The sequence below is a fragment of the Malaclemys terrapin genome, chromosome 1, assembly GCF_027887155.1.
Source record: "Malaclemys terrapin pileata isolate rMalTer1 chromosome 1, rMalTer1.hap1, whole genome shotgun sequence".
NCBI classification, from domain to species: domain Eukaryota; kingdom Metazoa; phylum Chordata; order Testudines; family Emydidae; genus Malaclemys; species Malaclemys terrapin.
The window spans coordinates 245,310,806-245,323,854 of record NC_071505.1 but is presented as its reverse complement, the minus strand read 5'-3'; the positions used below and the strand labels follow the sequence as shown (position 1 = coordinate 245,323,854).

Here is a 13,049-nt window from a genome sequence, read left to right as displayed (position 1 = left end):
TCCAGAGCTATGTAAGTATTTTTAAAAACTAAACCAATATCAAAGCCAACATTAATCCATACCTGCTTGTTTATGTTGGCCCCTGCTTGAACCAACCAGATCAGGCACTGAGGATGTCCTCCAAAAGCAGCAATATGGGCTGGTGTTTGGGCAAAACGTGTTGTACAGGCATTTACAGTAGCGCCAACTCTCACTAACTGCATTAGACACTCCAGCTTAAAATAGACAAGGGGAAAATAAATTAGAAATTACCCATCAAATATACCCCGATACTATATACATCATTGATTAAATTAAAGGAGAAAGTGGAACAATATCAGTTTAAACTGACCATTAGTGGAAGCAGGCTGAACATGACTAACAAAATAATAAACTGGGCCTTCACCAACTCTTCCAGGTTTCTCAGTCACTAAAGAAATAGCCAAAAGAAATGTAATTCTTGAAAAAAAAAAAAAAAAAAGTTTTAAACAAATCCAACACCATTAATTTGATAGGGAAAAAACTGATACTTTAGAGATGATTACAGTAGGGATTTGTATTCTGTTTGCTTCTGTCAGAAAAGGTGCTAAGTTTCTGATCTGGAAAGTTGTGAATGCAACTTTAAATAGACACTGTCAAGTAGCATTTGCTAGAATTTTAGTTTTTTGAATAAAAAAACCTACTGTGAACTTAAATGTTTTTAGGAAAGTTTAAAAGGAAAGGCGCATGAAGAGTATGCAATAAAGAATGATAACTAAAAATTCTACTTTAGTATTTCCCTGCAGTTTTGGAAACTCATACTCCCAAAATGCTGAAGAATATGTGTATTACAATTCTTTCCATTTAAAATGTCTGTAGTGCAGTCACTGGTAACATAGCAAAAGGATCTGTTTGGGTTTTTTGGTTGCCTTTTCAAATATGATCACGTTGGCAGTGTCTCTTTATTCTGACAATCAATCTCATATCATACTATGCTGAAATTTTTAATATTTCGACCTTAAAATAATTCTGAGAATGCTTTGAAAAGATGTCAGATTAGTGTGTGTGGGGGAGGAGGGGGGAGTAGCAGAATTGGAAAGGTAATGGCTTAGAGAAAAGTGGTTGGAAAATTGTGTCACGCAATTGCCATAAATTGGTGCCTTCAGGAACAGGAATCACTAGGAAATTACTTATGTACAAACACACATTTGTTTTATACTAGGTGGCACTGTACTAGGTGTCACTGTACTAGGATTAATTTTATTCTGAAGATTAAGAGCATGTAGATCAAAGTTTTCAAGTCAAATGACTAAAATCAGGCATCTTGGTTTGAAAATTTTAACAAATACATGATCACTACATATATTTTCTAAACTTCAACTGTAATTGGGCAAATGTGTTGTAGCATTAGTGACTGTCCCTACCAGTTTAATAAAAAAGTTAAAATTAAATCTGTAATTTATTAATTTATAGGTTTAGGTTTAAGAGAACTTTGATTACTAACTGTACTTCTCTGCTGAGAAAACAGGATGTATGAACGGCATACAGAAAATAAAACGCATTAAAAACTCTCAGTGGATTTAAGATTGGGTATAAAGGAAATATGGTAACTCACCATGCAACAGAGAGGGTTCAGAGAAGCGCCATAAGAATGATTAAAGGATTAGAAAACATGCCTTATAATGACAGACTCAAACAGCTCAATCTATTTAGCTTAACAAGGAGAAGGTTTAGGGGAGAATTGATTATAGTCTATAAGTATCTACATGAGTAGCAAATATTTAATAATGGGCTCTCAATCTAGCAAAGAAAGGTATAACACGATCCAATTCTGGAAGCTGAAGCTAAACAAATTCATAGTGGAAATAAGGTATACATTTTTAAGTGATGGTAATTAATCATTGGAACAATTTACCAAGGGTTGTGGTGGATTCTCCATCACTGACAAATTTTTAAATCAAGAATGCATGTTTTTCTAAAACATATGCTCTAGGAATTATTTTGGGGAAGTTCTATGACCTGTGTTTTATGGGAGGTCAGGCTAGAAGATCACAATGGTCCTTTCTGGCCTTGGAATCGGTGAATAAAAATATCTTGGGGTGAGCAAAGAAGTATACTGCTAATGAACCTAGCTCCCACAAACCCTAACATTCAACACAGGAGAAGGTATTCTTTGAAAAGATAAATAAATAAATAGATGCTAAAAAAACTGCAGTAATAATTAAGAGCTATATCGAGAGATAATGAACTTAAAGAGGCTGTAATAGAGATACAGTTGTAGTGGTGGTGTGAACTCTGCAAAATTTGCCCACCATTACCAACACTGGTTTGCCTCCACTAGTGTTTACACACCAAGGCCCCCAATGTCGTTGATTGGTTACCATAATCAAGCAGGGGTAAATAATTTGCTTAAGACACCAGTGACAGCCAGCGGCCCACCTACCAAAGTTACAAAGGTGAAGTTGAGCCAGCATTAGCAACCGTAAGAGATTTTGCAACATAAAGGCTAATATGTCTAAAGGTTCTAGTGAAAGTGTTACTCTTTCATTTTGCCAAGAGCAAAGGATTTTTCTTTTTTTGTCATATAAATCCAGATTACTGGCCTGAAGAGAGGCAGGGAAACCTCAATGACCACTTGTTGTGAGTTACACGTAAGTTGCAGTCTGTCAATTCCAAAGAAAAAGCAATGGAATTGGAGAACCAGTGCCCTTCTTCTAGCATTTAAGGTTGATCTGTCACCCACACTAGCATGGTTTCAAAGCCTATAACTTAACAAGGTGATTTTTAAAATGGTTCTTTTTTCTTTTTTTTTTTTTTTTTTACTTCTTCTCTAATTTTAAGAAGTCTAATAATAGAGAGGATGAGTTGCTGCACTTCATTAGTCAGAACACGAGGCCTTCTGCCTCATGGACTGAGAGTCCTGCTTCTCCGAGTCCCAACTCCATCAGAAAATGGAAGTAGCTGCTAGTCAGGAAGAGGCCAGAACTTTGGTTTCTTTAATAAGTTTTATATATATATATATATATATATATATTTATATTTATATTTATATTTATATTTATTTATTTTTCCCCCAAGTTCATGATATAGCTACTGTGGGGATTGAGAATCAGGGTTAATCAAGGAAGATGGGGAGGGTTCCAGGGATTTACAGGACAGGGAAGGTAGGACACTGGATTATGTATTTTTTTTAAACAGCCCAAAGAGGAATAGAATTTACTTACCTTAAATTATATACAAGTAAAGTAAAATAGTCCAACAACAACAGTCAAGGATCACTAAACAGTCAAGGATTACAAAAGCAAGAGGCAAGCTGATATGGTCATAGAAAAAATATGGCCAATTAGTCAAGGATTTAAAAAAACAAAACAAAAAAACACAAATATAGAAGGAAAGCATTCAAAAAATCCACTATCTTGGTGCTGTATCCCTGCCCTCAATTGCCTTGTCTGGATGTTGGCTATTTAGAGCATATATTCTTTTATATACTGACCTATCTTATAGCTTTGTACAACACCCAGTGTAATTCAAGGCACTATATAAACGAACTAGACAATATTTTCTTGAATACTAACTAATTTGGATGTAGTTGATTTTGTAGGACTCCATTAGTGTCCCAGGAGACAAGTATATCTCAGTTTTCAGGGAATATACAGAAAACAGTGACTGCTCCAGAGGTATCTAAGATAATAAGGAGCAGCTTGGGATTGACTGTGGTTTATGTTCATGAACATACTTCAACACCAAATCCTACCAGTGGAAGTCCGTACTGGCAAATGAGCCCTCAGACCTTATGAATGCCAGGGCATAGTTACCTGCTACTACAATTAATCATACATTTTCTTACTGTTTTTTGTTTTGGAACTGTGCTCTATTTGTAATACTTTCTTAGAAACTAGAATACTGCATTTCTCTTCCTACTACCTTTATCCTTTTCCATTTACAAATATTGATCCTTGTCATCCCTTCCTTACCTCCCTAACCCTCCAAAAAAATGTAGTCTCTTTCTAATAAAATTAAACTTTTCAGTTTGCTTCCTTGTGGAGGCAGTCACCAACAAGACAGTTCTTGTTTACTGATATTAGTCAAAACACCTGATTTTTTTTTTTTTAAATGATCTGTGAAGATAGCAGGGCAGAGTCTCTTCTGTGCCCAGTACCTGCTTGGTGCAGCAGGAGGGAGTGGGTGTCTACAAAGGTGCAAACTGGGGCTCTACAATCTTGGGAATTATTCTACACAAGTCCCAACATACATAAGAAAGCTGTTCTAAGGTTCGCCTGATGGCTTTGGCACCCATAAGGGGTATTCCACCAGTCAGGGATGACCAGAGCACGATAATGTTTCAGCTACATCCCCTACACAGAGTTGAGGGTAGCCTAGGAGCTGGATTCGCACCACTGGGTGACTACCCCATGCCAGGAGACTCAGTAGCTGGGATGGGAAGATCTGTCACATTTATGGCCTTTTTGCTCTACTGGAGCAGCAGAAAGGGGCTAGAATAGGGAACAGAGTCAGGTCCAGTAATTTAATTTTTTCAGAAACTAATATTTTTAAAATCCACAATATGTTTAGAAATGCAATTAATTCAACCTCCAGTTATAATAATTTTGAACTAGAATAAGCTCCATTAAAGAAAACACAAGAGCAGGAAAAAAAAAGTATGTGCATAAGTTCAATGGAAGTAGTAGCTATTTTCATTTCTCAGCAACATGTTGTATTTATTTTTATCTAATGAAAGGTGTTCCAGGTACTTTTGTACTAGATGACAAATTCAGGAACTAATTATCTGATAATGTCTATTTAAAATGTTTTATTTTCCCTTATCACAAATATAAAAAAAAGGTTTGTAATTGAAATATACTACATCAATGTGTACACAAGCTCTTCATAAATCCAGATAGAGCAACGCTCTGCTACGGCAAAGGAATTCACTGAGGTTTAATGACCCAGCTCTGCCCCTACCCTTGAAAAATTGAATTGAGGCTCCTTAATTTACTGGTATCCTGCTTATCCTCTTTGTTGGCTTGCCCTCTTGTCTCTCTCCTCAAAGGCTTAGCCTCCTTTAATTGGACTAATTGCTCTGATTTGTGATGCTGCCAAAAGTGCAGTAATCTAAGAGCACTAAAATGTTAGGTATGTTTTCATGTATCCTATCTGTATGCAAAACTGTATACAAACAAATATTCTGCATTCCCTTTAGTATTTTCGTTAAAGACATCTGGCCACGGGGCATTTTGGTTACTATCTAGCATTAGCTTGCAGGCCTAATTGTTCCCTCTACAAGTTCCTTTAAGAACCTTATATAGCCTGACATAAAAAGCAATGGTTTGGAGACACAAGCAGCTGCTCTCTCCCCATACCAGAAAGAAAAGAGCCAGAATGAGGCTTGCAGACAGAAAAGTCACAAAAGATGGGGGGCAGGGGGAGGGAACCATAACAGGGACTGGGGGAAATAAGGGAGTTAACGTTCAGATGTTTTGGGGCCACCGCACTCCCTCACACGGGGCCACGTCCTGCCCGCAATTATAACACAAAAGTGGCTCAGGGGACCCAGACACGACACAACGGCTGTGGCGCGACGCATCGCGTCCTGTCACCTCCCCGGCACTGCAGTGAGGGAGCCGTCAGGGCAGATCCCCCCGGCGCCGCTCACACTCAGGGCCCCTGGGCCGCGCTCCGCCCAGCGATCGCCTCCGTCCCAATGCACACGCCGGTCGTCATAACACGGGCCCCAAAACAGAGCAAAGTCTCCAGGTGGAGCCTGCGCGCGCAAGAAGGACCGTTACTGGACCGGGGGGCGGGGGTGGGGCCTCCCGGGCCCGCGGTAACTCAACCCCCCACCCCGCCCCCGCGCGCTGGGGGAGGAGCACCTGCCCCCTCCTCCTCCCCATTGGCTCCCGCCGCCGCTGCCGGTGACCCCGGCACCTTTCGAAAGCTTGGCCGAGGGCCACGGCTCTGTCCCTGGCAATAAAGCTCCCGGGAGGGGCCGGCCGGCCGGGACCATTCGCGGCACCGGGCCCTGTGAACTGCGGCGTTTCCTCGCCCCACCAGCACGAGCGGGCTGCCGGGGCCCGAGCCGCCGTCCCTCCCCCGGGCCCGCGCGAAGGCAGGATGCCGCGGCAGCCGCTGGCTCTCCCCCGGGACGTGGACAGGCCCCCACGAGAGCCCGACGCGTCCCACGTTGCTCCCCGGGGCCGGTGGGAGCGCCCCCACTGCCCGGCCCCTGGCGCTCCCCGGGGGGCGCGGACGGTACCGAGACCCCCGCCGAGCCGGGCGGCGGTTCCCGGGCCGCCCCTCCCGCGGCAGCGAGCACAGCAAGATGGCGCCGCGTGAGCCTGGGGGTCCCGCGGGGCAGCGCCCCCTCGCCGGGCCGGGCCGCACCTTGCCGAAGTGCGCGGCCCAGTGGATGGGTGTCCAGCCGTAGAAGGAGTCCTCGACGGCCAGGTCGGAGCGGGGCGAGCCCTGCAGCAGCGCGCACAGGGTGGGCAGGTCCCCGTCGCGGCAGGCGCGGTGCAGGGGGAAGCGCAGGGTCAGCAGCTCCTCGCTGGAGAATCCCGCCTCCGGGCCGACTCCCAACGACATGGTGATCGGGGGCGACGGAGACTCGAGGCTGCTGCTGAGTCCCGACCGACTCCGAGCACAAAGAACCAGGCGGGGCGGGCGCGTGGCTCCTCCCCGAGCGGCGTGGGCGGAGCGCGCGGGGAGGGGAGCGGTTGGCCGGGAGCCGCGCGAGCGCTGGGTGTTCCTGCGGCTCCTCCCCCTGTCACCGCCTGCAGGCCGCCAGCCGTTGGTGCCGCTTTGGCCCCGGGCCGCGAGCTTGACCGGGAACTGGAGGGAGCGCGCGCAGCCTCGGAGCGTTGCCCCTGTGATGACGCAAGGCCGATCGCCCGGTGCCGCGCAGGGCCTCGCAGATCAGGGGGCCGCGGGCACTAAGATGGGTCTCCGGGGGCTGCAACGTGCAGCCCAGAGAAGCGTCACAGGCGCCGCTGCAGGGCGGGTGTGGAACGGTGCCTCAGGCTGATCGTGGGCAGCCTCGCATTAGTTCCGGGCATTCCTGGAGAGTCCGAATCGAACCAAATCTACCCATCGCTAATGGCAATTCACAGCTAGGCAAGGGGGGCCTGGAACCGTTTGTACAGTGAGGGCGCTGAGAGCCACTGAAGCAAACTGTAAATCGTGTATATAATGGAAACCACTTCAAGCCCTGGGATGCGGGAGCCCCCCTAGTTCCAGCACCTGTGCTAGGCACAGTTAGAAAAATGCTGCTTGAGACCGTATCACAATTGGCTTTAAGGCTGTTTAATTTGTATCCATTGACGTGATGTTGAGAATTTGTGTTTGTCATAAAGTTCTAACTTTTTGACTTTCACTATCCACTGCCATCAGTTTCGTTGTCGGATCTTCCCTTTCCCACAGCTTTGAACAGCTACATTGTTAAATAGAATAAAGCTCAAAAATAAATGGTTGGAATTATAAAGAAAAAAATGAATTCTGCCAAGGCTATTTATAGTCCAGCTGGTGTTTGAAGTGGTGAGAAAATGCACACTTGCCATCTCTCCTCCATCCAATTGTGCTGCTGCTGCTGCAACTTATATTCCGTAGTTACCATAAAATCAATGCTATCTCACAACAACCAAACAGAATTCTGGATCCTGAGCAAGAACAGAATTTTGCACTTTCAAAAGGAACATCCATTTTTCAAAATGGATGATATGGTGGTGGCGGTTCCAAGATATTGTGAAAAGGAAAAAGGACTATTGTACTTAAAATGATGAGTGGTGTAAGGTCCCTGGGTATAAAAACTGGCTTTGCAAAATTGATGAATTTATGGCTTAATGTATTTTGTCTCATCAAGCATTTTCAATTAAATATGAAAGGAGAAGAGCTGTTGCTATTCATGTGGAATGTACAAAACACAAAGATGCTGTGAAAAATCAGATTTTTTTTTTTTTTTTTGATCAAAGAGGACACACTTCAGGAAAGTCTAGTGACAGCAGCAGAAATACAAGAAGTTTACCATGGCGTGATTAATCATTTAAGTTATTTTAAAGAAGATTGGGGCAACAAATGGCTTCCAAAACGCCTATCAGATTCAGATATTGTGCAAAAAACCCCCAACAAAACAAAACCCACCAACCCAAGTCTTGTGGATCTACAAAAGCACCTAGAATTACTGAGACTGGCACTGAAATTGCAGCAACTTTTAGTTAATGATCTCAAATTTAGCATTTTTTTTCTCCTCAGTCAGAACAGATGCCTCAAATAGGGGAAATAAATGTTTCCCGATGACTGTTCGTTATTTTTCAAAGATGGAAGGGATTAAAAATGGCTTACTTGATTTTTATCACGATACCAATGAGGCAAGTAATGCTATTGTTGTAGGTATTTCAAACATAGAAGAAAGTGACCTTAGTATAAACTTAGTATAAACCACTTTGTGTGGTCTTGTGTAGCTAATAATGTCTCTAAGGGTACATCTTCGCTACCCGCCGATACGGCAGGTAGCAGTCGATTTATCCGGGATCGATATATCTCATCGTAATGAGACGTGATATATCGATCCCCGAACGCGCTCACTGTCGACTCCGGAACTCCACCAGAGCGAGCAGCGGTAGCGCAGTCGACGGGGGAGCTGTGGCCGTCAATCTCGCGCTGTGTGGACCCCAGGTAATTAGATCCAAGATACTTCGACTTCAGCTAGCTGAAGTTGTGTATCTTGGATAGATCCTCCCCCCCCCCCCCCCCCAGTATAGACCAGCCGTAACTTTGGAAAAAAGTGAGTTTACCAGAAACTAAAACAGCTGAATGACAGAATGATTCAGATTGGATGCAAGTGCAATATAATTCATAACTGTTAAAAATGGCATGAAAGCTATGAGTTTTGACATTGAATGTCTGATTCTGAAAGTGTATAGTGAGTTCTCTTCCTCCACTAAAAAGAGAATTTTCTCAGTTCATTTTTTTTGACTGCGTACAAATTGAATAAATTATGTGTCAGTAGAAGAGGTTTTAGAACAAACTGACAAACAGTTAAAAAGTCACCAGGATCAGATGGTATTCACCCAAGAGTTCTGAAGGAGCTTCAATATGAAATTGCAGAACTACTAACTGTAGTATATGTAATCTATTGCTGAAACAAGCCTGTGTACCAGATGACTGGAAGATAGCTAATATAACACCAACTTTTTAAAAGGGTTCCAGAGGCTATCCTGGCAATTACAGGCTGGTGCGCCTAATATCAGTACCAGTCAAATTGGTAGAAACTATAACAAGTAACTGAATTATTAGACACAAAGATAAACACAATTTGTTGGGGAAACATGACATTTGAGGGGGAAATTCTTTGAGGATGTCAACAAGCATCTGAATAAGGGTGATGCAGTCGATATAGTTACTTCTGCGGGAATTTTGTGCCTAAAAATTCTGTGCACAATATTTTAAAATTCTGCAAAATTCTGCATATTTTATTTGTCAAAATAACACAATATAATCCCACACGTTTCAATTATTTTTGGTCATTTGTTTCAAAATACCTGTCAGCAAGTATGTCTGTAATAATACAGACAACAAAACAGATTCAGGAAATGTTTTTTGACAAATAGATTCTTTACTAGGCATATTAATAGAGAACTGAGTAATAATTCAATTAAACTACAATACAGAACCATATTTCCCATGCCCCGCAGAAGAAGTGCAAAGGCTTGGGGAGTCAAGGGTAACGGAGGAGCGGAGGGAGAGGGAAGTAAATTGCTGGGAAGGAGCCTGTGTGTGAACTAGGAGGGTTGTTGGGTATGGGTGAGAAAAGTATGGAACATGGAGGGGGAAGGGGAAGGATTATTAGGGAGCTTCCCCCCTGCAGACCCTGGCTGATCCCTAACCTCTCCCATTCAGTCAGGCACATCTGCCCCCGTCCCCATGTGTTCCTGCACCTCCACTCAGACACCCACTCCCCCCATCCCCATATGGCTCTGTACCTCCTCCCCGGTCCCCATGTGTATCTGTGTCCCCACCCAGCCACTCCCCTGTCCCTATGTAGCTCTGCACCCCCTTCGCCATCACCATGTGGCCCTGCACCTCCCTCCCCCTTGTGGCCTGTGCCTCCACTCCCATTCAGCTTCTGCCCCAGTCTGTCCTCCCCTTTCTGCCCCCCCCCCCCCCGCCAGCAACCCATGCTGTCTTTCTCCCAATAGTCCCTGTCTCCTGACCTGGCCTTACAGGTACTGTGAAGAAGGCAGGCTCTTTCTCTTCCCTGGCTGGCTGGGAGCTGCTGCTTTGTTCTGTCGCCACAGAGCTCTCTGGTGGACAAAAGGTGGAACTGCGGCAGCATTTTGTCAGAAGCTTTTTTCTGTGCAAAAAATTAAAAATATGCACAGCTCTTTAATTATGTACATGCACAGTATTCTCCCAGGAGTAATATAGTGTACTTTTTTTCCCAGAAAGCATTTGGCAGGTTCCCTTACCACAGGCTTTTAAATAAGCAGTCATGGGACAACAGGGAAGGTCCTTTTATGGGTCAATAACTTGTTAAAAGATAGGACAGAACAATAAATATTAAGTTTTCACAGTGGAGTGGGGTCCCCTAAGGATCTGTCCTGGGACATGTGCAGTTCAACATATTCATTTGTGATCTGGAAAAGGGAGTTAATGTGAAGTGGCAAAGTTTGCAGATGGTACAAAATTATTCAAGATAGTTAAGTATAAAGCACACTCTGAAGAGTTACAAAGGAATCTCACAAAAACTAAACTAAAAAGAGCCTTTACACTAGATTTGGTGCATTTTTTTGCTACTGTGACATTACCTAGGGTACAACCTGGACTGTTGAACAGCTGTGTCCTCTCAGTACTCCAACCTGGGGTGCCTTTTACAGTGCTTTAGTGCAAGAGCAGCCACTCCTGACCTGTTCACTTAGACCCTCCAGCATGTAAATTACTCCCAGCTATATCATAAGAGTGATATAGTTAGCCACGCCTGAATTATATTACAGAGCAACATTAGCAAATTCCAAGTCCCAGACTTGTCCCCAGAAATGTGTCTTGTACTGCCCAGTACCCTCATGGATAATACAAGCTCAAAGAAAGTCCGTCATTTCATTAACAGAAAATGATATGCACAGATCTTGTTATCCCAAATGAAGTTTCCCAAACACTTCAATCCAAACACACACTGGTGTAGATAAAACAAGTTTATTAACTACAGAAAGCTAGATTTTAAGTGATTATAAGTAATGAGGCATAAAAGTCAGAATTGGTTACAAAGAAATAAAAGGGAAAACACAAACTAAAGCCTAATTTAACAAACTAAGTGAATTTAAAGCAAAAGGATTTATCTCACAACATGTTTACAGCAGTGTAGTTGGATTCCTTTCAGCCAGGACCCCACCCCAATTCTATGATGCTTCCTTTTCTTTCAGATGGTGTTGATGCTGTGAGTAGAGATGAGGGGAGAGAGGCGATTTGGAGCCTCTGTTACTCATTTTTATCCTTTTCCTCTTCTTTGAGAATCATCTCCAGCTGGGGTTCAGGAGACAAAGTCTGGGGACAAGAATTTCCATGGATTCAGCATATTTATTTTTGATTTAAATATTTTAAGAAGCTATAATAAATTTAGGCCTTAACAGATTTTGTATTAAATTAAGATTTCATTATAAACAGACTTATTTTTAAAAAGAAAAAATATAATTTAAATAACAATTAAATCCTATTTAAATAAAAAAAACCTGATTTAAAAAAAATATTTAAAAAAAAATCCAGTATTTTTATCCACATTGCTTTAATGCAGGCCAGCGTGGTAGGGCTCATTCCGTTGGAGGCAGAAGGACAGTTACCTCATTGGCACATTATGAAGAAGTTTCTTATTCGCATAAAAACTACCATATTGGGTCAGATCAATAGTTCATCTAGCCTAATATCCTATCCCCCAGAGTGGCCAATACCAGAGATCCAGGGGAGGGCAGTTTTGTAGAGATCCACCCCGTCTTCCCCTCCTGGCGTCTGGGGTTGCCCAGAGCATGGGGTTGATCCCTAATCAGCTTGACTAATAGGCATTGATGGACCTATCCTCCATGAAGTTATCTAGTTCTTTTTTGAACCCAGTTATGCTTTTGACCTTCACAACATCCCATGGCAATGAGTTCCACAGGTTAATTGTGCATTGTGTGAAAAAGTAGTTCCTCTTGTTTATATTAAACCTGCTGCCTATTCATTTCTTTGGGTGACCCCTGGTTTTTGTATTGCGGGAAAGGGTAAATAACACTTTTCCCCCCCACACCAGTCAAGGTTTTATAGACCTCTATCATATACCCCCAATCATCTCCTTTCTAAGAACAGCCCTAATCTTTTTAGTCTATCCTCTTATGGATGCCATTCCATAGCCGTGATCATCTTTGTTGCCCTTTTCTGAACCTTTTCCAGTTCCACTACATCCTTTTTGAGATAAGGCAGCCAGAATTGGGCACAGTATTCAAGGTGTGGGTACACCATGAACTTATATAGTTGGCATTATGACATTTTCTATCCCTTTCATAATCGTTCCTAACATTGTTAGCCTTTTGGACCATTGATGTATATTGGGCAGAATTTTTCAGAAAACAATCCATAATCACTCCAAGATCTCTTTCTTGAGTGGTAATTTAGAACCCATCATTATATATGTATAGTTGGGATTATTTTTTCCCCAATGTGCATTACTTGAAATTTATCAATGTTGAATTTCATCTGCCATTTTGTTGTCCAGTCACTCAGTTTTTGTGAGATTCCTTTGTAACTCTTCAGAGTGTGCTTTATACTTAACTATCTTGAATAATTTTGTACCATCTGCAAACTTTGCCACTTCACATTAACTCCCTTTTCCAGATCACAAATGAATATGTTGAACTGCACATGTCCCAGGACAGATCCTTAGGGGACCCCACTCCACTGTGAAAACTTAATATTTATTGCTACTCTTTCTGTCCTATCTTTTAACAAGTTATTGACCCATAAAAGGACCTTCCCTGTTGTCCCATGACTGCTTATTTAAAAGCCTGTGGTAAGGGAACCTGCCAAATGCTTTCTGGGACCCAAAAAGGGGCCCCACACCACCAGGTACAAAT

General features: G+C 42.9%; 1 protein-coding gene across 2 annotated transcripts in view; it reads right to left on the bottom strand.

Annotated features, from left to right (window-relative positions):
- Positions 1 to 7,860, bottom strand: part of ANKRD10 (ankyrin repeat domain 10) — a 44,869-nt gene extending 37,009 nt beyond the window's left edge. The window contains exons 1-2 of one of the 2 annotated variants that reach the window (XM_054011326.1): positions 6,340 to 7,860; positions 63 to 215 (exon numbers count right to left, since the gene is read on the bottom strand). In XM_054011326.1, coding sequence (XP_053867301.1) covers positions 63 to 215; positions 6,340 to 6,540 — 354 coding nt within the window. In that variant the 5' untranslated portion in view covers positions 6,541 to 7,860. The remainder of the gene's footprint in view (positions 1 to 62; positions 216 to 6,339) is intronic. The other variant, XM_054011318.1, reaches the window with a different exon arrangement.
- Positions 7,861 to 13,049: the final 5,189 nt, after the last annotated feature.